Raw genomic sequence first — 23,240 nt, forward strand, 5'->3', positions numbered from 1 at the left:
GGGAGGGGTCTGGCCTGCCAGGGACAGACCGGCAGTGCCCGCAGTGGCACTGGGGTGACTCCCCCCACACGCACATCTCTACCACCCTGCTCCGAGTTCCTTGTTCTCCCTGCTCAGGCTGGCCAGCAGTCTCTGACCCTCAGCTGCAAACCAGATGTCCTTGTCTCTCTCTCTTTGTCCCTTCCTTTCCTTTTCTCTCCCCCGCTCCTCCCCCACCTTTCCTCTCCTCCTGATGTTGGCACCTGGGTGTACCCCACAGCCGGAGAACCTGCTTCTGGCCAGCAAGTGCAAGGGGGCGGCAGTGAAGCTGGCAGACTTTGGGTTGGCCATCGAGGTGCAGGGGGATCAGCAGGCCTGGTTTGGTGAGTGATGGACACCCTTGTCTCCCCCTGTCTTCCTGTGCCCAGACTGGCAGTGCCAGCACACTTTGTGCTCTTTCCCCAGGGTTTGCAGGCACCCCTGGCTACCTGTCCCCTGAAGTGCTGCGTAAAGAAGCCTACGGAAAACCCGTGGACATCTGGGCATGTGGTAAGTACCAACCTGGACCCTGGTTCTTCGGGTGCTGTGAAGGTGGGGCTGGCTCATCTGCTGGTCAGGGCCTGGCCTGGGTGTGGGAAGCCAGGGATTTAGTTCCAGGCTCCCAGGAACAGGTGTGCTAAGGGGTTTAGGCACCCTCCCTCAATATGCCAGGGGCTGAGTAGGGTTGAGGAGCCTGTCCTGGGCTTTCCACAGGAGCTGGGCACCTTGATCCCCTCAGTGCTGAACCAACTCCTCTGTTCTCTGCTGGTACCTTGGAGGCCACTGCAAGGATCTGACTCTGGTACACAAAGGCTTCCCAGGGCAGTGCCAGCAACAGAGCACCAGCAGTGCAGCTGGGGTTTTCCCATGATGGGAGCCGGCTTGGTGCAGGGCTGAAGCCAGGGCCTGGCCTTTGGTGGAGGGGTGTCTCTGCTTTGGGGAGGGAGGGCTCTGGCAGCCCTGCTAAAGGGGTAACACAGTTTGGACATCCCCGTCCTGATGCTGGTGCCTTGCTCTCTCCCCAGGCGTGATCCTGTATATTCTGCTGGTGGGCTACCCACCCTTCTGGGATGAAGACCAGCACAAGCTGTACCAGCAGATCAAAGCCGGTGCCTACGATGTGAGTCCCCAGTAGATGCTCTCCCCAGCTGCCCTCCGCATGGAAGTCCCTCCCAAATCTCTGGTGGCTGCGGTGACGGGCCATGGGCCCACACTGATCTCCAGGGGTGGCTGCTGTCCAGCCCCAGCCTCACACCCCATTTCACAGCCACGTGTCCTGGGAGCTGCCCTGTGGAATGGGGGCCCCTACGCGCACACAGGCCCACCTAGAGCCTTTGGAGGCTCAGTGTGATCTCGGTGCCCGTGTGGGTTGGGCCTGGTGGCAGTGAGGGACCCACCTTGAGACTTTCTGCGGGGAGGGGGGGGCATGACTAGGTAACACAGAGCGAACTGTGCCAGGGCCTGCAGCTCGAGAGTTGGGGCGGGCAGTGCCCATGGCAAGTCTGTCCCGTCAGAGCTTCTCTGGTGCCCAGGGGTGATTCTGTTTTTTGGCACAAGATGAAGCACAATCTGCGTTGCATCCTTCACTGCTGTGCCAGTGGGGAAAGCTGCCCCCCTGGCCTGCTCAGACAGAGCCACTTCAGAGTGTCCCACAGGATTCAGGGGTTTGGCAGCTCTCTGTCTAGCGATCCAGCCTGGGCTTCCTGAAGGAGCCTGTGTGATTCAGCCTCCTCACACCCTGAAGCCTCCTGCTCCGTCCAGAGCTGGCAAGTTGTCCTGGGGCCCTCGGGGAGCGGGATTGATGCCGACTATCCCCAGCATAGGCAGCCTGGAAGACTGCTGCACAGACACTCCCCCCAGCACCGCCCCAGCACACAGTGACTCCCCCACCGGCTCACCCAGTGCCTCCATGGTGCCTGCCAGTGCCATGCCTGGCACCCAGGACCCTGGTGCTCGGAGGCTGGTGGGAGGCAAGGCACAGGTACCTGTGGAACTGGAAGCCAGGTGTGAAGTGATGCCAGGTCCCTAGAGTGAAGCCAGAGCAGGGTGGGAGCTGTGCCAGGTCCCGCCATGGCCCAGGGAGCTGGCAAGGGTGGTAACATGGCATCCTGGCTCCCTTGCAGACACCAGGCAGGGCAGCGGCTCAGGGGACAGAGCCGAGACCCCCCCGATGGTGCAGAGGGAGCATGTGGGAGTCCCTCAGGAGCCAGTGGGTATCTCTCTGCTCCCAGCCGCTTGGGGAAACCAGCCCCTTCTCTCCTGCCTCTGTCCCCCTCTCCTTCTAGCTCTTTCTTCCCCTCTTGCTCATCTCTGCTACCACGGCTCCTCTCCCCCAGGTTCTGTTGGCCGGACCATGGGGTCTTCCCCAGTTCCACTGCCCAGTTCCTTCTGGCTGCTTCCTAGGGGTATCCTACCGCAGACCCTGGGTCCTCAGTCTCCACAGCTGGCTGTGAGGTGGAGAGCAGCTTCTGGAAGGAGACCCCCATGCCATGCCGTCATCCCCAGCTAGCACCATCCAGCACAGAGGCTCCCCACTCCACTGCCCCCAGTTGGCCCAAGCCCCTGCAACTTTGTCACCAGCTCTCAGCACATCCAGCCTGTCCAGCATGGGGTGCCACAGTGATGCAGGGGCCAAGGAGAGCAGGCAACAGAGCTGAGGGTTGCTTTTCAGGGGGGAGCCAGAAGTATCCCCTTCATCTCCCTCTGCTCCCTGAATCCACCACCAAAATAACAGCCACTGCTGTGCCCAAGCAGCACGGCAAGCTGGGCGTTGGCATGAAAAAAGGCAGGGGGCACCTGGGTCTAAGGGGGCTGCTGGACATGGCCAGCCCCTCTCCTGCTGCCCCTGGACAGTGGCACCTGCCCCACCACCACATTTCTCTCCCACAGTTCCCATCCCCCGAGTGGGACACGGTCACCCCAGAAGCCAAGAACCTCATCAACCAGATGCTCACCATCAACCCAGCCAAACGCATCACAGCCCACGAAGCTCTGAAGCACCCATGGGTCTGCGTGAGTATTGCTGCCACCCTCTTCTCCCCCTGCTCACTCGCTGTTCTCCTCAGTCTGAGTTGGGGCTGACTGGGCATTCCCCACAGCCCCCAGCCCTGCCCCAGGCCACACCAATGAGTCCAGGCCATGCACAGTCTTTGGAGAACTGCCTTGAATAATGCAGGGGGTCTCACCCAGCAGTGACTGGCATTGTCCCCAGGTGGCTGTGCCCCCTGCTGCCCTGCAGGGATAGTGGGGACAGGTGGGTGGTCTCCATACTGTTCCCTCCTCATCGGGGCTCCTTGTGCCCCCTCCTGCCAGCCAGCCCCTCACTTTGCTGCCTGTTCTTCCTTTTTCCAGCAACGCTCGACTGTGGCCTCCATGATGCACAGGCAGGAGACTGTAGAGTGTCTGAAGAAGTTCAATGCCCGGAGGAAGCTCAAGGTGGGTCCTGGTGCTGGGGTGGGAATCTCAGCCAAATGGGTCCTTGTGTCAGATTTGTGGCAGTGCCCCCCTCCCCCCCACACCATGCCCTGCACCCTCTTGGTGATCCAGGGCAGAGATCTCACCCCATCAGAGGCTCTGGGTAAACTCCCAGGGACTTCCAGCTAATCAGAGGAGCCCACATCATTCCCAGGCTGGTGTGAGGGTCCATGTCTGTCCCACAGCTGCCTGCCTCACTGGGGTCTCAGACCCATCATGCCACTGTCTTCAGCCCTGGTGCCAGCCTGGGCAAAGAAAAGGTGGACCCCGCACAGCTCGGCCCTGGTGGAAGTCCTGCCAGTCTAGTGCAGGGGGAAGTGGTAACTTCCCTGACATAAGTGGTGTGTGTCTGCACCTGACCCTGGGGTAGCTGTGGGCTCCAGGCCAACATAGTGCTACCCAGGGTGGCAGGGATTTCTCCTGGGATAGTTGCCTATCTGTCTGCTCCCAGCCTTGGTGTGTGTAACCCGTGAGCAGAAGTGGCAGCAGTTCTACCTGGGTGAAGGTGTCCTATACTCAGATTTACGCCCAGATCTATGCACTGGGCTGTGGCTTCCCCTGGAAGCCATTTCAGTTTCAGGGGATCAGGTGGCTGAGCGAATTCCCAGCTGGGAACCTTTCAAAGGGCCCCAGCTGCAAGGGAAGAGAGAATGGAGCCTGGGGAAAGCCTAAGAGCCAGGGGGAAGATAAGAGCTGGGTGACCTCCCTGGCAGGAGAAAACAGAGTGGGGGAAGGAGGTGATGGGATCTGCTGGGAGTAGGTGGCTGCCTGCCCTGACCCACCATCACCATATTCTCTTCCAGGGCGCCATCCTTACCACCATGCTGGCCACACGCAACTTCTCAGGTGAGCGTCTCACCACGGCTGACCCTACCCCAGAGACGGGGCCCCTCCGAGGTGGGTGCGGCCGCGGGAGCAAGGAGTAGGTGGCAGCCATGGCCCTAGCCCCACGGGCGGTGGTGACGGGGGCACCAGCAGGGCCCAGAACTGAGAACACGCGAGCTCGTCTCTCCTCTAGGCAGCTGCCCCAGATGTCTGCTCTGGAGATGAGGCCCTGTTGGGGCCTCTGCCTGGGGGTCCTGGGGGAGTTTGTGTTGCAGGGGAGTTGCTGCCGCAGGTTTTCTTCCCCGTCTTTCTCTCTGAGCTGCCATTCTCCAACTGAGTTTGGGGGTCAGCAGTGTGTTGCCCCCAGGAGAGTACCAGGCCGGGGACCAGGAAAGCTCATTTCCCAGCCCCTGCCACCCCTGATCTGTGTCCCCCTCTCTCCTGGGAGCTGGATCCTCCAGCCCCGTGCAGCCTAAGGCTTCCTCCTCCCTGCCCCCACCCCTCTGCATACTGGGGGGCTGGAGCAGCAGTCAGGAGGGGAGGCATCAGAGAGCAAGGCTGGGTGCAGGTAGCCCTGAGCTATGGGGCACGGGCTTTCCAGGCACTGAGGGGCTGAGGCCTGCCAAAGAGAAGCACAATGGGGCCATTCCCATTTGGTGCCAGGGCACCGTGGGGCTTGCCTGGTGTCAGGAGGGCCCCCAGCTCCCCTGCGGGCCAGTGGGGCTAGGCAGGAGGGCAGGAGGATGGTGTTGACATCCCCATGCCTCTGGGCCCCATCTCCAGCATCTAGACTGGAACGCTAATCTGGTTTCTGCTTCCCTTGTCTCCTCTCTCCCCCTCTGTCTGTCTGTCTGGCTCCCTCTCTCTGTCTTTCACTGTCTCCTGCCCCCACCCCACCCCTTCCCGTCTGCTGTCCCGCTCTGTTGGCTTCCCTCCGCCCCCTGGTGCTCACAGTGGGCAGACAGACCACCGCGCCCGCCACCATGTCGGCAGCAGCTTCCGGTGCCACCATGGGGTTGGTGGAACAAGGTAGACGTGTCTTGAGAGGGGCCTGGCCTGTGTTCCCCCCACCCCGCCTCACCCTCCTCAGCCGTCCCAGTGCATGTCGCACATGCCCCATCCCAGGACCCCTGCCCCATCAGTGGGATGAGGCTGTTCATGACCCAACACAGCTGCCGAGCCAGGGCACAGGTGGGAGGCCAGTCAGAGGCCTGCTAGCAGGGCATATTGGCAGCAGAGGCTGGGAGAGAAGAAGGCAAGAGAGATGCCCAGAGCTACTGAAGCGGAGCATCATGTCTATGAGGACCACCCTGCAGGGGGTCTCAGTGCTGGATCCAGGGAAACTGGATCCCTAGGCACAGAGGGGTGGGGCTGCACTGGGGGGACTGAGCTCTGCCAATGCCCCTCCCCCTGGCACGGCAAGCCTTTGCTGCGCTCACAGGTGAGAGCTACATGCCAGTGGTCCCCTTGGGAAGCACAGCAGAGGCTCTCCCATGGTCAGATCTGGGTACTGCAAGGCCAGAGGAAAATGTTGGCAAGCACCTGAATCAATGGGAAGCAAAGCCCCCAAGGGCCTTAGTGATTGAGGAGCTGGCATCCAATTTTCCAGTGCTCTTTCCGGAACTGAGTTTAGGCACCTGGTTTCTAAAGGTGGTCAGGCAGTGCCTGGTGGGAGGTTGCAACTGGCAGGGCACCTGCCAGCCTTTAAAAACCCAGCCTCAGGCACATTTGGAAATGGTCCCTCTCCTTGTGCCCCTCCCATCCAGCTGTGGCATCCCCCAAGAAGGGCACGCACCCCAGATCACAGAGCTAGCAGATCCCACTCAAGCTACATGGGTCCTGGCCAGGCTGCCAGCATCCCTAGGACCAGCATATCTGGACAGAGCCCATTTCCAAAGGTGCCCGAGTCATTTGTGGAGCCTAAATCCTCTGCCTCTTTGCTACCTTGGTGCCAAGGAGCCAGGGCCTTGCCTGCACACACATCAGGAGATCAGCTCTGACCATGCCAGGCAGGGGACGCAGCCTAGCTCCCCTCGCACTGCCAGGCTTCCCCACTGTAAAACAGCCTTGCCTGGGCACCTCTGTGGCTGAAGAGCTGCCTCCCTCTGTGGCAGGGTCAAACCAATCCTAAAACTGCGTTTGGTTCAAGTTTGGAGGATGGAGCTGAGGGAAACCATAGAAAACACAGGGATAATTTCCTGTGGGTACATGCCTGTGTGCTGCCCATAGTCCTCAGGGCACACCAGGCAATGAGGAAGTGGAGTCTAGTGCCCATGGTTCCCCCAGTCAGAGCAGATACCTGGGCAGGTCCTTTGCGGTGGTAAAGCTCCACTTCTTTTACCCAACAGCAAATTGTCCATCTGTCCCTCTCCATGCTGGGACAGGCCAACTGGCAGGGAGGGGGCTCTTGTTCTCCACTCATCCTTGTTTTACTGGGGGGGGGTTTCTTTCAGCCCATCTCCAAGGTCGCATACAAGGGTTTGTTCCCCCTTGGAGCCCTTTCATGGCCTTACCCCTCAGCCTGTGCCTGTTTCCCAAGGGCTTGGCAGTCTCCAGAGCTGGCCATGCCCAGTCATGGAGGCAGGAGTCACTGTGGGGTGACAAGCAGCCACCTCCTGTGCCCTTGTCCTGCCCGGGGTCCCCATGAATGCTGTCTGTTTGCTTGCCACAGCCTGTCTGCTCCCTCCTCCTTGCCTGCCAGGTGACTGTGGCGACCAGTGCATGAGGTGTCAGAGGCCCCCTTGCATGCTGGTGCAACCATCCTCCAAGATGCAGGCTGGAGGCAGGGGCCGCTTGCTGCTTTGCGTGCTCTGGTGCTGCATGGGGGCACAGTAAGAAGTGCATGGCCGCGGTGGCTGAGGCTGGGCCCAGCGGCAGCAGCCCGGGATGCGCAGCATGGTTGGAACCTCCCCGCCGCCAGAGCAGCAACTGGCGAGTGACTGGCTTCCCACGCCAGGCGTGGCAGTGTCTGCCCTGCCAGCTTCCCGGCCTCGCTTTCAGAGGAGAGGTTGAATCCCTTGGGCGGCCCCAGCCCACTGGATTCCCTGTGGGGCTGGGTGAGGACACACCTGTGAGGAGGCAGGGACTGTGGCGTGGCTGAGAGGAGTGACATGGTACCTGAGGCACCAGATGCTTGCTGGACAGAGTCCAGTCTACACACGGGCGGCCACATTTCTTGAGGCTGCGTGTGTTGAGGTTGCACATGTACATCAGTCACACTCAGTCCCTGCTGCTGCTACCGTGGTCCCTAAACAGCAAGAGAGCAGTAGTGGTGGATGCAGACAGAGCAGCGGAAAGCAGGGCAGTGGTGCACCTTACAGGCCAACTCTAGCAGACATACACAAGCCATCATGAGCAGCAGCTCCCTGCCTCTGAGGCTACAAGAGGGCTTGCAAGGAGCCAGCATTTGCATAGCCAGTGTATCTGGAAGGAATTTTCCACCCTGCTCAGATGTTACAGACTGGGGAGGTTTTCCTTCCTCTGTAGCAGGGACACGACCTCTCTTTGGTATCTCTCCAGTATATATTAGCCTGTGCAGGTGCAGGACATTGGTAGCTGTGGTCCCTTCATGGACTTCTGGGTGTGATGCACGGTGCTGTGTCAGGGTCGACTGTGTTGTTTTGATAAGAAGTCAGATGATGGGTTTGTCTGGAATGGTTTGGACAGGGCTGCTCCTGCCTCAGCCAGGGTTTGGGCTAGATGTGACTTCTGCAGGTCCCACTTCTCTCTAATTTCTATGATATAAATGCTGGACAGAGAAGTGGGGAAAGGAGGAGAAAGGGCAGCACTGAGCACAGCAGAAAGGCTATTGATGCATAGGGATGGAGGGGATCTCAGAAGTTACTCCAGGTCATGCCATAAGAATCCTCAATTCCTGGCAAGGCCAGCCTGGAGATGACATCCTGGCGCATGCCAGTTTGCTTTCAAGTTGTTTTTTCCAAGCCCTCTTGGTTAAGAGTAGCCAGACCAAGGTCAGTTCTGGGATGTCCAGGGAGATTTTAATGCCTGCCATGGGCTTTTATGTCTGATGGCAGATGGGCTTCCATTTGCTCTGCCACATAGGGATCTGTCCAAGGCAGGCAGCAGAGGGGTCCTGGGAGCAACTGATGGCAGTAGTGACCTTGGTGGAGGAGCAGGGGCCGAACCTGGGATGTGCTACCCCATGTTGGCTCCCCAGTGAGTCATTCAGGACCATTCCCTACCAGATGGGGGAAGCTGCCCCAACGCAGGGGCCCATGTCCTCTGTGGCCAGGGATGCACCTGGACTTGACAGAGCCAAGAAGATGCTGCTTCATCCCCCTGGTGCCAGGATCACTCTGTGGGGAGCATACAGCCCGGATGTGGCGGCTGAAGGACTGGGATCAGTGCCTCCATATGGAAGGGACAGTTCCTGTCTCTGAAGAGCACAGCTGGCTCTGGATGTGATGCCCAGAGCAGTGAGCAAGGCACCACAGTTCCGGAGATCGTGGGAGCTACAGGCCAGTGGAAAGCACATGCTGCTGAGTGTACATCTCCCCCTGCTCATCAATTTCCTCCACTCCTGGCCCTTCCTGGGACCTGTTTCTGAAGGTCCTTGTAGGGGCCTTAGTTGGAAGCCAGGATAAGGTCTGAAGTTTCCTTTCCAAGCAGCTGTGGCCTCTCTGTCCCTGGCACCTGTCTTCTTCCTGCTTCCAGCTTTGTCCCTGCAGGCTCCTCTTGCTCTCTCTGGATGGCTCTGGGCTTGGCCTTTCAGTCTTTGCCACTCCCCCCAGGGTGTGACAGGCATCCCTTCTTGCAGCCATCCCCATCTTTGGGGTCATCCATGCTGTCCTGAAGCCCAGGGGCAATGTGTAGGGGGTGCACATGGGTGCACCCCCTGCAAAAAGGGGTTGCCAACACTATTGGCAGCACCTGTGGGCATCTGCAGGTGGTCCATGATCTTCCTTGGCCGCCGCTGTTGGTGGCACCTGCAAGTGGTCACCGACTCATGGTCAGCGCTCACCACCCCACCACCACCACACTGCCGGCAGCATCTGTGGGAGCTCCCCGCTCACTGCTGCTGGGCTCCCACCGGCAGTCATGCCCACCCAGCCACCGGGGCACGCACCGTTCATGCCCTGAAGTCAATAAGTCCAGCAGGCCCAGGCCAGCTCTGCTGTCATCTTCCCAGTGCTTCCAGAAAGGAGCATTTTCCGGGCATTGGTGTCTTTTCTTCAGCAGCACTGCCAGCTTCTCTCAACCTCTAGTAAAAGAACCAGAGTCTTGTGTCTCCAGAGCATGTGCACTTCGTCACCCGCCTGCCCTGCTTGGTCCCTGGAGCCTCCTCCTAGCTACTGGCTTAGGCCAGGCTCCCTGCAGCAGAGCCCAAGTTCCCTCCAGGAGAGGGAGTTTCCTTCAGGAGATTCTCCTGGAGGTGCCCCACAGTCCTGTTATCACCCCGAGGACCCGTGTGTTGCTGTGTGCCATGGGCCTGGGCTTGCGTAGACCCTGTGTTGGGGGGAGAGCTGCTGCAGGGATGGGAAGGCAGAAGGCATCCTGTTCTGTGGTGGTGCCTTGCTTCTTGGATCTGCATATGGAGCCAAGGGGGCCTGACTTCTCAGGGTCACTTCCTGCTGGGCTCGCCAGCTCGTGTCCCTCAGCAAGGGGTGGCAGCTCCCAACCAGACTGCCCTGAGACGCCTTCTGGAAGGCAGGCTGGAGACATTGTGGCACATCCCAGTTGCCTGACTGTGAGCTAAGGGAGGTGTTTTGGAGAGAGCCCTCCAGGCTGGGCAGCCTCTGAGCCTCAAGCACCTGACTTTTCCCTTTGGTCTTTGTGCCCGTAGCTTGGCTCTCTCAAGTGCCCGTTAACACTTGCAGTGACAGGGCACAGCCAGCCGTCTTTCCCCCTGTATTACCTGGGGCAGAGCTGGGAGCTTTTTCTGTCCTGGAACCAACAGGCCTGGTACACAGGGCTGTTGTGTGGTGTCAGGACCAGGCCAGACAAGGACATCTCTGGGAGGGTTTGGACAGGGCTGATCCTGCCTGGCTTGGACTGGATGTGACTTGCCCTCCTCACGGGTGCAGAAACTCCCACCTCCCAGAAGACTGCAAGCAGACGGAGCTACCAGCGCTGTGGAAGTGCCGGCACCCCCCTCCCGACTGCCTGCCGGGTGCCAGCAGGATGGCACAGAGCCAGATCCCATGTGCTTGGGTCCACAGGGACCTGGAGCCCCAGAACTGGGGCAGACGCCGTGGAAGGTCAAAGCTGCCGGCATGGCGCTGCATACACAGGAAACCAGCGGTAGCCGCAGGACAGGGAGATTGGGGTGGGGATGGGGGTGCAGGTCTTAACAGCTGTCGGGGAGAGGCGCAAACAAGAGGGATGTGGCCGCAGTGGCCTGGGTGAGTTGACCTCCACCACATCTCTCCTCCGAGGGCCACAGCACAGCCCAGGCTCCCTACGATGCTTGTGGTGCGGGTTGTCTCACCATGTGAGCAATAGTCTGAGCCGGGTTCCCGGCAGCTCAGATTTATTTCCTCTCCCTAACTCAACACATCTTTTTCTTCTCCTTTCTTTTTTTCCTCCCCTCATCACACCCCGCCTTCCTGTCCACCCCCTTCCTCCACCTCCTCCTCCTCCTCCTGCCTGTCTCTCTCGCTTTCCTCCTTTCTCTAAGGTAAGCAAACTTTTCACAGGTTTTCTCTCTCACTAGGCTCTGCCAGGGGGCAGGAGCAGGGCCCGGGCCAGGTGTGTCTGTGGGTCCCCAGTGGAGGTGGGAGCTGGCCTCCTTCTCTGGGCCAGGGCTGAGCCAAGCAAAGCTCAAGCTACCCAAGTCCCTGCAGCTTCCCCTGTACCAGCCTGAGCCCTTTGGCACTAGGGCCAGATTAACCCTTTAGTGGGCTCTAGGCAAACAAACTCATATGTATGCTATGTAAAATAAGCACAACTGGGCCCCTTCTTCACTTAAGGCCCTAGACATGTGCCTAGTTTTCCTATGTGTTAATCCAGCCCTGCTTGGCACCACAGTGTTGGGCTCCCAGGCTGGTGCACTGGAGATGCCCCACCGTCCCGATCCGCAGCCCCCTCCAGCCCAGGCTCCCCCACATGTAGCTCTGCTGATGTTGCTCAGTTCTGGGCCGCAGCCCCCCCGGGCTCCTGAGGCAGGTGGTGCCGCTCACTCCCGACCAGCTGACTGCTGGGTCCGGCCCAGGGTCCCCGCGGCCCTGCTATTGGCCATCCTTCCAGCCCCAGGGCCAAGCTGCTCCAGGGGTCTGGGGCTGCCGGTGATCTGAAGTGGGACGACTCTAGAGTGGGTTGGATGCCAGATCTGAGCCAAGAGAAGCCCGAAGCTGGCGGGATCTGGAGAGTGGGATGATGGGATGCAGGGGGCCTAGTGTCTGGCTCTGGGCGGTGGCAGGTAGAGAGCAGAGTGTATGGCTTCATGGTCCCTGCTGGGGGGAGGCTGTGGCCTGCAGAGGTGAGTGCCCTGATGGGGTTGCATTTGTTGCTTTGAGATCCAGGCTTCCCCATACTTCGTGTCTCCCCTCAGCATAGCTCAGATGTGCAGGAAGATCCCAGAGTAGCCTCTCACTAGGTAGCAAGACTGAGGGCAGGTGGGGCTGGCTGGCATAGGGGCCAGCGAGGGAGGTGTAGGGGCCCTGGTCACTAGCAGGATAGCCAGAGAGAGCTCAGCCAGTAGTGGCTGGGCAGGGTGCTGGAGTGGCCTGTTGGCACACTGCCCCCTGGGCCAGGGCAAGGAGATACCTCTCTGCCTTCTGGTGCTGGGAATAGGTTCAGTCACGAGGCAGTGGGGTCTCAGCGTCACTTCTGGGACCAGACAGGAGAGGAGAGGCCAGGGCTGGCCCAGCAAGAGGGGAGACAGTGCCATGTGTGGTATGGATGCGGGCGGAAGTGCTGCCCAGCTGGGACCTGTCACCTGATGGCTGTGGGGCAGGCCAGGAGGGATTTAGGCTCGAGGGTGGCTTCCAGGGGCATGGAGCCAGTACTAAACCCATCCTTTCCCTCCCCCTGCAGCAGCTAAGAGCTTGCTGAACAAGAAAGCCGACGGAGTCAAGGTGAGAGGCGCTTGGGGGAAAGTGGAGCCGTCTCCTGCCAGCTAGTGGGGCCCACCACTTCCAGAGGGCTTCGGGCAGGGCTGGAGGTGCCTGGGCTCAGCCCGGGGCAGTGTGTTTGGAGCTGGGGGTCTGGGCATCTACTTGGTTCCCTGAAGACGCCTGTTGAGGGCATGGGTGCTTGGCACAGAAGTGCACTCAGTGCTGGCTTGCTGATCCCAGGCAGGCACCAGCAGGGGGGTACTCACAGATCTCTCCCCCCCTCTGTGCCTTGTCTTTTGCAGCCACAGACGAACAGCACCAAAGGCAGTGCCGGTGTCACCAGCCCGAAGGGGACGCTCCCACCTGCAGCACTGGTATGGCTCTTTCTTTGGCACAAGGCAGGGTCTCTGGGCCCATGGAACAGCATACACTGCCGATAGCAGCCTGGCACGTGGCTGGGACTGCTGCATAGCCAGCTGGCAGACCCCCGCCTCTCACACCAGCTTCAACCTGCCCAGCAAAGCCTGGCCATGCTGCTTCATGGGCACAAGGCCTGTATCCACAATGCCCTTCCAGACACAGGGGCCATTTTAGCCTGGCCCCAAGGCTAGCCTGGCTCTCCACACACCCCACAGCATAGCCAGCAGTGGGGTGGAATTCCCCTAGGCCCTCCTGCCAAGAGACTGTCCCATGCTGGGTCTCCTTCCCCGGCCTGGCCGTGCCAGCACCTCAGAGCAGAGCTCCCCTGGCACATGGTGAGTTGCGGTCGGTGAACGCCGCCATGGGGCAGACCGCATCTTGGCCAGGGTAAGTGCGCGGTAACACGTGGCAGGGCACATGCGAGGAGAGGTCTGTGGGGGCAACTGCCTGAAGGATCTCCGCACAGAAAGGCTCCTGGAGCAGAAAAGCGAAGCCCAAGACCTCAGCATGAGCCCACTTCTGCTGGGCCAGGCTGTGACTGGTATCTGTCTGCTGTCACCAGCACAGTATCAATCCTTACACAAGTTTATCCATGGGAGCTTCCCTGTGTGGTTTCCATCCCAGAGGCCATGAGCTGCCCCTGCACCCTACTGTAGTGGCCCAGATGCCTGTGGAGAGGCTCGGCTGGCAAGCAAGATAGCTGCAGTTGGAGCTGCGCTGAGGTTGGGTCTCTTCTCATGCAAATGAGGGCATGGGGACCATATGAACGAGGCTGTGATGGAGCCACCTGGCTCCCCGAGGCCAGAAAGTAGCACTGAGAGAGCCAGAAAACACAGGTAGGAAGGGGGTGCCCAGCCTGAGTGGGGGGACAGGAGAGAGATGAATGAGCCGGAGAGCAGCTGTGGGTGCTGGAGGGCAGCCCTGACTAGCGAGTGGCATCATCAGGAGTAGCCAGAGAGTCAAGAGGCTGTGAGTCAGGAGCCGGCCAGCGCACCTAGAGATCCCCATGAAGGTTGAGAGGAGCTCTTGGCTCGGACTTTGCCGTCCTCCAGCCCCTTCCCCCCCACCCCTTCGCTGTCATGCAGTCTCTCAGCCCTTGGTGCATTCTGGCCTCCATCCCATCCCATCCATCTACATGCCCACCCCAGGTGCCCACCAAGCCAAGCTCACCAGGGTGCTCCGAAGTGTCAAGGGGGCTCTCCCTCTCTCCTTCACCTGACTCCATCTGCCTTCATTCCTGATCTGCTCAGTCCTGGGGCATGGACCTCCCTGATTGGGGTCTTGCCAGGAAACGATGGGAAGTTCTCCTTTCAGTGGACTCCCATGCAGCCAGCTCCATCTGGAGCCCAGGGTATACCAGTCCCAGGCTCTCCTTGCAGAGACAGGCCCTCTGGGCAGCATCCCTTGGCATCCCAGGTGAGTGCTGCTTTCTCCAAAGGCTGGAGAGAAGACAGATGTCCATGTCCATCTCTAAAGGTAAGGGCCAGACAGCCATGCCTCCCGTATGAGCCCAACACAGCCTTGTCAGATGGTGGTGTGAACTTAGGTACAGCTCCTGGGTCTCAGAGAGCAGCTACTGGTTATTTTAGGGGAGGGGGGTCTGGACCTATCTGGAGGGGACCCTGAGTCCAGAGCCTACTTGTTGCTCCTAGGAAGGTCAAAGACATGCACGGAGCATCTGAGTGTCCTGTCAAGCAGCCAAGGGAGAGCCACCCATGAGGGGCACCTTGGCAAGGCAGCATAGGCCTCACCAGTCCCCTGCCAACCTGCCTCAGAGGAAAGTGCTGCCCCGTGCCTTGGACACCTTGGCTTGCACGCCTGTCCTAGGGCAGGGTGAGGCATTGATCTGCTTCCAACCCACCCTTGTGGCAGCCATTAAGGGAGGTGGGTTGTAGGCCTTGGACACAGGATGGGCTGGAGGCACCAGCAGCCCAGGGGACAGACCAGTCAGCATGTCTGTAGTCCCGTGTGCCCTCCAGGTAAGTGCTCAGGCTGACAGTCTCCTAGGGCAAAATGCCAGCTCCAGCACTGTTCGGCAGAGGAAGGTAAGAGACCTCCCCCTGTTGCAGCCCAGGGGCGGGCGGTGGGGGGAGGAGTGTCTGGCAGGCTTCTGCTCCCAGCCCTGTGTTGGGAGCCAACAAGCAGCCCCCAGGCAAGTGATCCCCCTGGACCCCCAGCCCCCATGACAAAGGCATGGGTTAACTCTGGGAGCCATCCTTTGGCCAGTGACTGCTCTCTTCACGGCCCCTGGGTGGCGGGGTCCACAGGAGGGGGTCCCTTCCTTCTGCCCCTCCCGCAGCACTCTCCCTCCAGCTCCATCTCCGTCCCAGCACCTCGCCATGGCTCCAGTGCCTCCTCCAGTCCATTCCCAGCACTCTCCATACACACGCACTCTCTCTTTCTCTCTCTCTCTTTCTCTTCCCCCGCCCCCCTAAATCACTCTGCTGCTCCTCTGTCTTTAACCATTTTTTGCCCTCTTGCGGGACTAATCACTTTTTGCTTTTCTCCCTCCATCCTTCCCCTTCCTCTGGGTCTCGTCCACCCCCCACCCCCATGTTCTCACCGCCGTCTTTCCGGTCCATCTCTCCCTCTCTTCAATGCCACCTCGTTCTCTCTTCCTTCCTCTCTGTCTCTCCCCCCTCTTCTATAGGAGCCTCAAACCACCGTTATCCATAACCCCGTGGACGGCATTAAGGTACTGCTCTCCGGCTTTCCACCCCCTGTGCAGCCTCCAATACATGTGACTCTCTCTGTCCCCCATGCAGCTATGTTCTCCTGCCTTTGGCACCAGACCTGGGGCTGGGCTGTGGCTCTGTAACACATGTCAGTCTCTCTCCAGACAAAGGGGTGGGAGTTCCCCAGGCTGGGGGGGACCCCATGAGCTTGGATACAGAGTGTCTCTATCAAGGTCTACATGCTGAGTTTCAGAGCTTCTGATCTCCAAAGGACAGAGAGGGTTGGTGGAAGGAGGTGGAGCTAGTCCTAGGGCCTATGAAGGGATGCGCCAAAGCAGGGCACTGGGGTCCTTGAGGTCTGTGGGGTGTCACTCTCAGCTTCCAAGGTACTTGGGTTTCTCCTCAATGTGGTGGTACTGTCACACCGGACCTCAGGGACCTGATGCCACAAGTTCAGCCAATTTATGGTGCTATAAAATGCAAACCATCCACAAAGATGTTCCATGTGCAATGTAGAACATCTTTGTGTCTGATTTTTACGGTACCTTAAACTGAGCATGTAGCAGCCTTCAAGTATCTGAAGGTGATTACAAAGAGGATGGGACTAGACTGCTGACTCCACACTGCCTTCATCCATCCTGCTGCAGCTCTTCTCACTCTGATCTGCATCTTCTATGTCCCGATTCTCAGTACTGGATAGGATTATTTGCCTGTGACTCCACAAACCTTGGCAACTGGCACAGTCCCCTCCCTGCAGCCCAGGCGGGTGGATGGGCTCTCTTCCAGGTTCCAGGTTGCTACTTGATCTTCCCTCTTGCACCTATGGGAGGGGATTGATAGCCAGCTGCAGGCTCTGTAGCCTCTCTGCCCCTCCACTCTGGGACAGCTTATTCCCAGATGTCAGCAGCCCCAGCATTCCCCACAGGATGGCAGATATCGGGCTGCTGACATCTGGGAATAACCTGCCCCAGAGTAGAGTCTTGTGGTGGCTGTGCTGTATCTTCATTAGCTATGTCAGATGGTCACCAGGGTTTGCGAGAGCAGAAGACTGCTCTGGGCAGAGGCAGCTGCAAGTTTCAGGCACATTGTCCAAGCTGAGATAACCAGGAGATGAAGCCTGGTGAAAAAGAGTTCTCCAGCACTTGCGCTCAGTGCTGTCTCAAGGTGTTGGTGCACAGAGCAGTGTGGCCCAGAGCCTCTGCCAGGCCCAAACAGCTGGGTCCAGCCCTCCACCCCCCACCTGCCCAAGGCCTTTCTGCCTGCTGGGGACTGCCAGAGCATGGTGCAGGCCAAACCAGCTCCCCTCAAGGCAAGAGACTGAGGCCTGGAGCCTCACCTAGAATGTCTATGCTGGGCTGGTTGCACTCCCAGGGTCCCTTGGGAGGGCCTGGAATAGGACAGCAGCAGTAACTTGTGCTTGGGTGACATGATGCCTGTTAGAGAAAGGGAGTTCTTTGATGTCTGAGCTGGAGCCTGTTTTGTCTCTGCAGTGAGTGAAGCATGTGCAGGGAAAGGGGGCCAGGGTGTGTGTTGTCTGGTCCCTAATGTCTCCTCAGTCACGGGATAGTTAGAGGTGTTTTGGATAGTAAGTGGAGTTTCCATGTGCCGGCTGAAGGGTCTGAGCTGTAGATAGTCTTCTCTGCTGCCCATGGAAAAGGCCACAACTTTGTGCTTAGCTGCCAGCACTCCTTGCTGTGCACCATCACCATTGGAGGCCCAAAGCGAAGAGCAGAGAAGCTGGATCTAAAAAGGTCAGGGTCTCCAGGCAGCTGGAAAGAGAGGGAGGGTACTTTCTTCAGCACAGCACAGCACTGCAGGTGCTTGGTCCAGCATGCTTCACCTGCACATGCTGACTGCTGGGTGACGGTGTCTGTCCTCTTGCAGCTGGAGAAAGCAAGGAAAGCCTGTAGGAGCTGGGCCTCTGATGTCAGGCCCAGGGTGGCAGGAGAAGTGTCAGGATCTGGTGTCCAGTTGTCTGTCAGGCACCCAGGAGCATTGGTAACAGAGTTCCTGGTCACCAGAAGCCAGTGTGAAGCTGGGATTCAGTCATATGGTGCCATTCAGGTCATTCATTTGAATCCAAGAGGCATCTAAATGGACCTCTGAGAGGTGGGGGCTGGGGAGACAGGGGAAAAAGGTCCTGGGGAAAAAGGTATCTTCCCCTCAGTTGGCCGTGGCTGGGGCTGCCAGAGAGGCCAGAGACCTGTCCTGGCCCCTCCAGCCTGGGCCAGCCTGAACTAACACATTCCTCCTGTCTCTCCCCACCCCTCTCCCCACTGGTTCCTGTAGGAGTCATCGGACAGCACCAACACCACCATCGAAGACGAGGACACCAAAGGTAACCTGCAGCTGGGGTTGGTGGTGCAGTGAGTGGAGCCGGGCTTGGCATGCATGGAGCACTCGGCTTTGGGGGCCACAGGCCAGGAGGGGATGAGCCTGGAGGCAAGGAGAAGACTTGGTGACTGCCTGGGGGTCTGTGCCAGCCAGGTGCTGGCAGTGCCGTGGGCCCCAGGAGTGGTGCTGGGACCTCATGAAATGGGGACATCAGCACACCTGCAGCCAGGCCCTAGGCATTGTTGCACCCCCAGAGCTCTCTTGGCCTCAGGCTGGTTGAGCTAGCCAGAGAGCAGACACCCAGAGGAACTGGGGGCTGGCCCGTCACGCCACAGTGGTGGAGCCTATGGGGCCTGCCAGGGCAGGAGCTCAGAGATGGCGACTGGTGCCATCCTGGGGCTGTGGAGCAACATCTGCTGTCAGGCAGAGACCAGGGAGTAGATGCGAAGTGGCAGAGGTAGGCCCAGGGGCCAGATGCCCACTGGCCGAGTCTGAGCAGCCCTGGGGCAGAGCTTGCTGCCTTGGGTGGGGTCGAGCTGTGGGTGCCGTGTGTGCAGTAGGGGTAGGTTGTTGCTTGCTCAGCCAGTGTTGAAGGGTCTCAGGGGGTGGAGGAGGGAGTCAGACTTGCTGTGTAGGGTGCCAGGGGGCTGGAGCCTGTCCCGGGGCTGCCAGGGGGCCAAGGCTTGGTGTGCTGTGTCTGGGCTGTGTTGCGTGTGTGTTAGGGGACATGGTGTGGGCCAGGCAGGTCCCAGGCAGCATAAAGCCTACTGGAGGACATGTCCCAGGCTGGGCCTCCCAAAGAGACACTTAGTGAAGGGACTCAGCCAGGCAGGGAGTCCTGGTTCCCGGCCCCTTTGCTAGTCCTGTCTCCTCTCTGTCATCATCTCCCCAGCTCCATCACCTCACTCCCTCCCAGCCCTGGGTGGGCTCTGGGCATCTGTTTCTCCCACCAGTCATGTCTCTGTGCCATTGCTGTCTCTTTTCTCTCCTCTCTCTCTCTCTGTCTATTTCCATTTCTCCCTCATGCCCACCCCCTGCGCCCCAGCCAAGAGCCCCAACAGTGAGAGCCCGATGGAGCTGGGACCCACTACCAAGGTGCCCAGCCCTCCTCCTCCAGCTCCCACTGCTGCTGCTGCTGCTGCCGCTGCTGTATGTAAGTCACCTCCGTGCGTGTAAGTGCCCTGGGTCATGAGTGGCACCTCTCTGGCCCTATGGCGGAGGGCAAGATGGAAGGGCTGGGTCACCACAGAGCCTGGCACATGCGGGGAAACCTAGGAGCCCCTTCTAGGATGTCAGGAGAAGCAAATAGGTCTCCCCAGCCTTCTGTCTATCCCTGTGCCCAGCTCTCCATGCACCCCCTCTCTCTGTCCATACCTCTGCCTGGCCATCTTCATATGTTCCTATCTCCCCGTCTTGCTCTCTCTGCACACCTATGTCTCCCTGTGCCCCTGTCCCAGCAACCCGTGGACTGGCTAGAGCCAAAGACCTCCTCCTTCCCCATGCAGAGCTCCTACCCAGCTCCATCCTAGAGGCAGCCATGTGGAGAAGGGCCACACAACTCCCCATGCCCCTTTCCTGGCAGCTCCAGGGCCCCCCCAGTCCCTGGGCTGGACAACACCACAGGCAACTCCTGGACCTTAGCCCCTGAGGCCTGTGATCTGCATAATTGGCATTGGTGACATGTCAATTAGACTGCTCTAATAGAGGAGACAGGTGTCCAGCTGCTCTGGTGGTAGCTGGGATGGTTAGAGAGGGGCAGCTCCAGGAAAAACAGTGGTGATAGCAGTAGAGTGGGGGTTGCCTCACCAGAGACTCTGACACCCTGGGCTGTCAAGCAGCCAGCAGTAGGCCTGGGCATGTGGGTGCCAAGAAAAGCCCAGAGGAGGGACGAGGGGTGGGTGTCTGGCGTGCAGGAGGGCTCTGCCGGTAGCAGTCTGGCTGCGCTCCTTCACCGCGGCAGAGAAGCCCCAGCTGTCTCTGCCCCACTACAGCTGCTCAGTCGCGCCCTGCTCTGTGACGCCTCCATTCCCCTCCGCCTCTCATTGCTCTCTGCCCTCTCCACTCTCTTGTCTGTTCTCCCTTTCCCCCCATAGCCACCCGGTTCTCTGACCTTTTAAGCACTGTGAAAAGGAGCTCAGGCTCCCCAGACACCGAGGGGCCACAGCCGGCCGCCAGCCAGCCCTGCCCGCCTCCGGCCACCACCAACCCACTGTCTCCCCCGTGTAAGTAGCAGGGCCTGGTCATGGGCAGCAGCCAGGCCCCCGAGGAGCTCAGAGCCTTCCCTGGTGCAGCTGGGGCCTGTTGCCCGAGACCCCAGGTAGCTGCAGCACGGCTCGCCTGTCTCTAGTCCCTGGGATTCCTGCAGGAGGGTAGGGCACGAGCTCCCGGCTCTGTTACTGTCTCTGCCCCGATCCCAGCAGATGTGAAGCCATGTGCATGGGCAAGTCCCGGCGAGCTCCCTAGGCCACGATGGGGAGTTCTCCCCAGTCTCTCCAGCTGGTGTTGGGCTGGGGCACCCGGCAAGTGCTTGCCCCTGGCCATGGCCCCTCAAGCATTGCAGCTGTGAGGCAGGCACCCCTCAGAGAGATGCTGCAGCATCTCCAGGCCCCCCTGCCCTCCATTAGCCGGGCTCTAGCTCCTCCCTACCAACCCACAGAGTTAGTCTGTGAGCTCAGGGCTCCCTGCAGGCTCGGCACAGCTCCTGGGGTTGGACAGATGTGGGAAGGAAGGACCCCTCTCCCCGCTGGCACTCGGACCTGCCTGTGCCTCAGCTGATCAGGCCAGGCTCTCAGGCTAGTGCTGTAGGAGGCTTGGCTGGGCAAAGTGACCCTTCATCAGGGCTTGGTAGCAGGGGAGAGACCCGAGCATGGGAGGCCCTGGCTAGTGCTCTGAGCACTGTTGTGGCCAGTCTGGAGGCCAGGCCCCTGCCAGAGCTGGACAAGGTCAGAGCAACAATTATGAGGGATTTGCCCCCTGCCCTGTCCCTATTCTGTGGTGAAGGCAGACATGGGCCAGGGGCTGGGTGTGGCTCTGGCGCTGGCCAGGTCCTGCTGAGATGTATCCCAGTTCCTCTGGTCCCTTTCCATCCTGCTCTCCCCTGGTGCAGCCTGTGCTCCTCTGTTGTCTCCTCCATCCCATCCCCTGTCTCATCCCTCTCTCTCCTTTCTGCTCTGTCATCAATCCCCATAGCAGCCCGGTTCTCTGACCTTTTAAGCACTGTGAAAAGGGGCACAGGCTCCCCAGATGCCGAGGGGCCTCTCCCTGCTGCCAGCCAGCCCTGCCTGCCTCCGGCTGCCACCAACCCTCCAGCTCTCCAGTGTAAGTAGCTGGGGCCTTGCCTCTGGGCAGCTTGGGGTCTGGGGCGTGCTGTGGTGGTGTGAGCAAGCTGGAGGTACAGCACAGGTGAGGGACAGCAGTAATGTCCTGAGGCAGAACAGCAAGCTGGAGCTTAGCGTTCAGTGTCAGGGGGCATCAGTGGAGCTGGCAAGGGGTGTGGGGTAGAAGTGAGAAGCAGTGCCAGGGCTGGAAGGAGGTGGCACCAGCAGCGGGGAAAGGAGCTTTGGGCTGGGGGTCAGGTCTGGGCCACACTAGCCAGTGGCTGTGGGTTGGGTGCTGGCAGGGATCGGGGACCTGAGTGCTGGGGTTGCAGCAATGTTAATAGAGGTAGATGCTGGGAGCCCAGGGATGTCTCGTGTCTTGGGTGCCAGTGCTTGTTAGCCCTTTCAGCCCCCCATCAGCTGGGTGGGTGCCAGTGGTGGCCCCCTTCCCGGCAGAGAGGGCCAGGGGTATTTCTTGCCCAGAGGGCCGCAGACTGGCAGATCACTTACAGAGCTGGGTGTCAGCCCGGGAGACACCAGGGAATGTGAGCTGAGATGCCTTGGAGATAGTATCAGGCTGGGGGCCAGGGGGAACTGAGTGCCACACATGACCAGCCGGCTGCCATGTACGGAGGGACTTTGCGTGGACTGGGGATGTGAGGACGGGCTCCCTCCAAGCAGCAGGGAGAGCAGGGGTCATGCTTTGTGCCTCCTCCATGAGAGTGGAGCCAGATCAGATGTACTACATTGGGACTCACAGGTGCTGCAGGCAGAGGGCTCTGGGAGGGGAGGTCAGTGGCTTCAGGGTACCTGGGCCATGGCAGATGCTACAGAGCTGAAGTGTGTTGCTTAGGAGCTATGTGATGCCAGAGCTCGCTCCATGGGGCTCTGCCTCTGCCAGCTTGGGGGTCCAGGTCTGATCCTGCCAGTGTGAGCAAAGAACAGCTGCACGTGTCCTTGCCCTCTGCTGCTGCGGGCATCCCTTGTGTGGAGGAAGGTTGACTTACCTGGCTTTCCCCTTCTCTGCTGGTCACAGAGCTGGGTCCCCGGCATCACTGGGAGAGCTCATGAGGCAGGGCAGCTCTGGAGAGCAGCTGGGGGCCCAGGTGCCAGGGTGTCTGGCATGCATTTGAGGGCCCGTGTTGTGAACGAGCAGCAGTGGCTAGGTCAGTGCAGCCCAGGCTGAGCAGACAGATGACCTAAGTACCCATGCGGAGCCTGCTTTCTGCCTGCGGAGGTGAGGAGCTGCCAGGGGAGGTGAGCCCTACTCCCACATCGCCCAGTCTGGTGTGCAAATAACTGTCCGTGTGGCCATCCACCCTGAGTACAGGCACCCATGGAGGTGCAGCAGCATTGTGGGGCTGACCAGTGATGGCCCTGGGCCACCTCCAGGCTCCAGCAGCCTCCCCACAGTATCAGAGCGGCTTGTCTGCCATCCATGTGGAAATCAGGGTGTGTGGGTGTTGTACTAAATTTAGTTAAGGAATGGGGTGAATGAAAATGAACTAATCAGTGAGACTATTCTGGTCCCACATCCTAACTGACTGAACACACAGATAATACCAATATTCAAGCAAAGCTTTAAATACAGCGCTCTGCTTTCAAACAAGCCCTAACAGTCTATATAAATATTCTTCCGCAAGCCTGCTGATGGGTGCAGGCATTTCAGCTGGCCAGGCGTCCATGACCGTGCCAGGGTTCGAGTAGTTGTTTCTTTTCCTCTCACCAACTTTAAGTTTTTTTCCTAGGTTTTTATATACCTTTTTTACAGTTCTCTTCTGTATGTATGCCATAAATATTCACCAGTCATCCTTCACAGGGCTCATTTTCCGGTCAGGCTGTTATCTCAGACAGGCTGTTAAACCACATCCTCTTTTAACTTTGTTGCTGATGTCACCCTACACAGCAACCCGGTGGCTTTGCTTTTAGGTAGTGGCATTAGTTATGTCAGGGCACAAAACGACGTTGCTGATGCTAAGCATTTGGCTAGGGTGGCCTTCAGGCCTACAGGGGGAAGAGCCTTGAGAAGTCAGGGCTTGAGGAAGCTAGAGCTGGGCACGGCAAGGAGATGGGGTGGCTGTGCTGGAGCTTGAGCTGGCAAGGGAGGGACTGTGGCCTGATTCTGAGCCCCCCAGGCGTCTGCATAGGCTCCCCTCCTCCCG

At 59.5% G+C, this 23,240-nt stretch overlaps 1 protein-coding gene across 25 annotated transcripts in view; it reads left to right on the plus strand.

Moving 5' to 3' along the window:
* Positions 1-23,240, plus strand: part of CAMK2B (calcium/calmodulin dependent protein kinase II beta) — a 65,570-nt gene that overhangs the window by 39,011 nt on the left and 3,319 nt on the right. For 4 of the 25 annotated variants that reach the window (XM_090052718.1, XM_090052717.1, XM_090052742.1 and 1 more), the window contains 14 exons: positions 260-362; positions 445-528; positions 1,044-1,138; positions 2,908-3,030; positions 3,370-3,453; positions 4,296-4,338; positions 5,272-5,346; positions 12,313-12,353; positions 12,635-12,706; positions 15,403-15,447; positions 17,717-17,765; positions 18,807-18,914; positions 19,855-19,983; positions 20,951-21,079. In XM_090052718.1, coding sequence (XP_089908844.1) covers positions 260-362; positions 445-528; positions 1,044-1,138; positions 2,908-3,030; positions 3,370-3,453; positions 4,296-4,338; positions 5,272-5,346; positions 12,313-12,353; positions 12,635-12,706; positions 15,403-15,447; positions 17,717-17,765; positions 18,807-18,914; positions 19,855-19,983; positions 20,951-21,079 — 1,180 coding nt within the window. The remainder of the gene's footprint in view (positions 1-259; positions 363-444; positions 529-1,043; positions 1,139-2,907; positions 3,031-3,369; positions 3,454-4,295; positions 4,339-5,271; positions 5,347-12,312; positions 12,354-12,634; positions 12,707-15,402; positions 15,448-17,716; positions 17,766-18,806; positions 18,915-19,854; positions 19,984-20,950; positions 21,080-23,240) is intronic. The other 21 variants (XM_090052726.1, XM_090052725.1, XM_090052744.1 and 18 more) reach the window with 18 other exon arrangements.

Source organism: Crocodylus siamensis, chromosome 6 (assembly GCF_052110815.1).
Source record: "Crocodylus siamensis isolate JL-2025a chromosome 6, ASM5211081v1, whole genome shotgun sequence".
NCBI lineage: Eukaryota > Metazoa > Chordata > Crocodylia > Crocodylidae > Crocodylus > Crocodylus siamensis.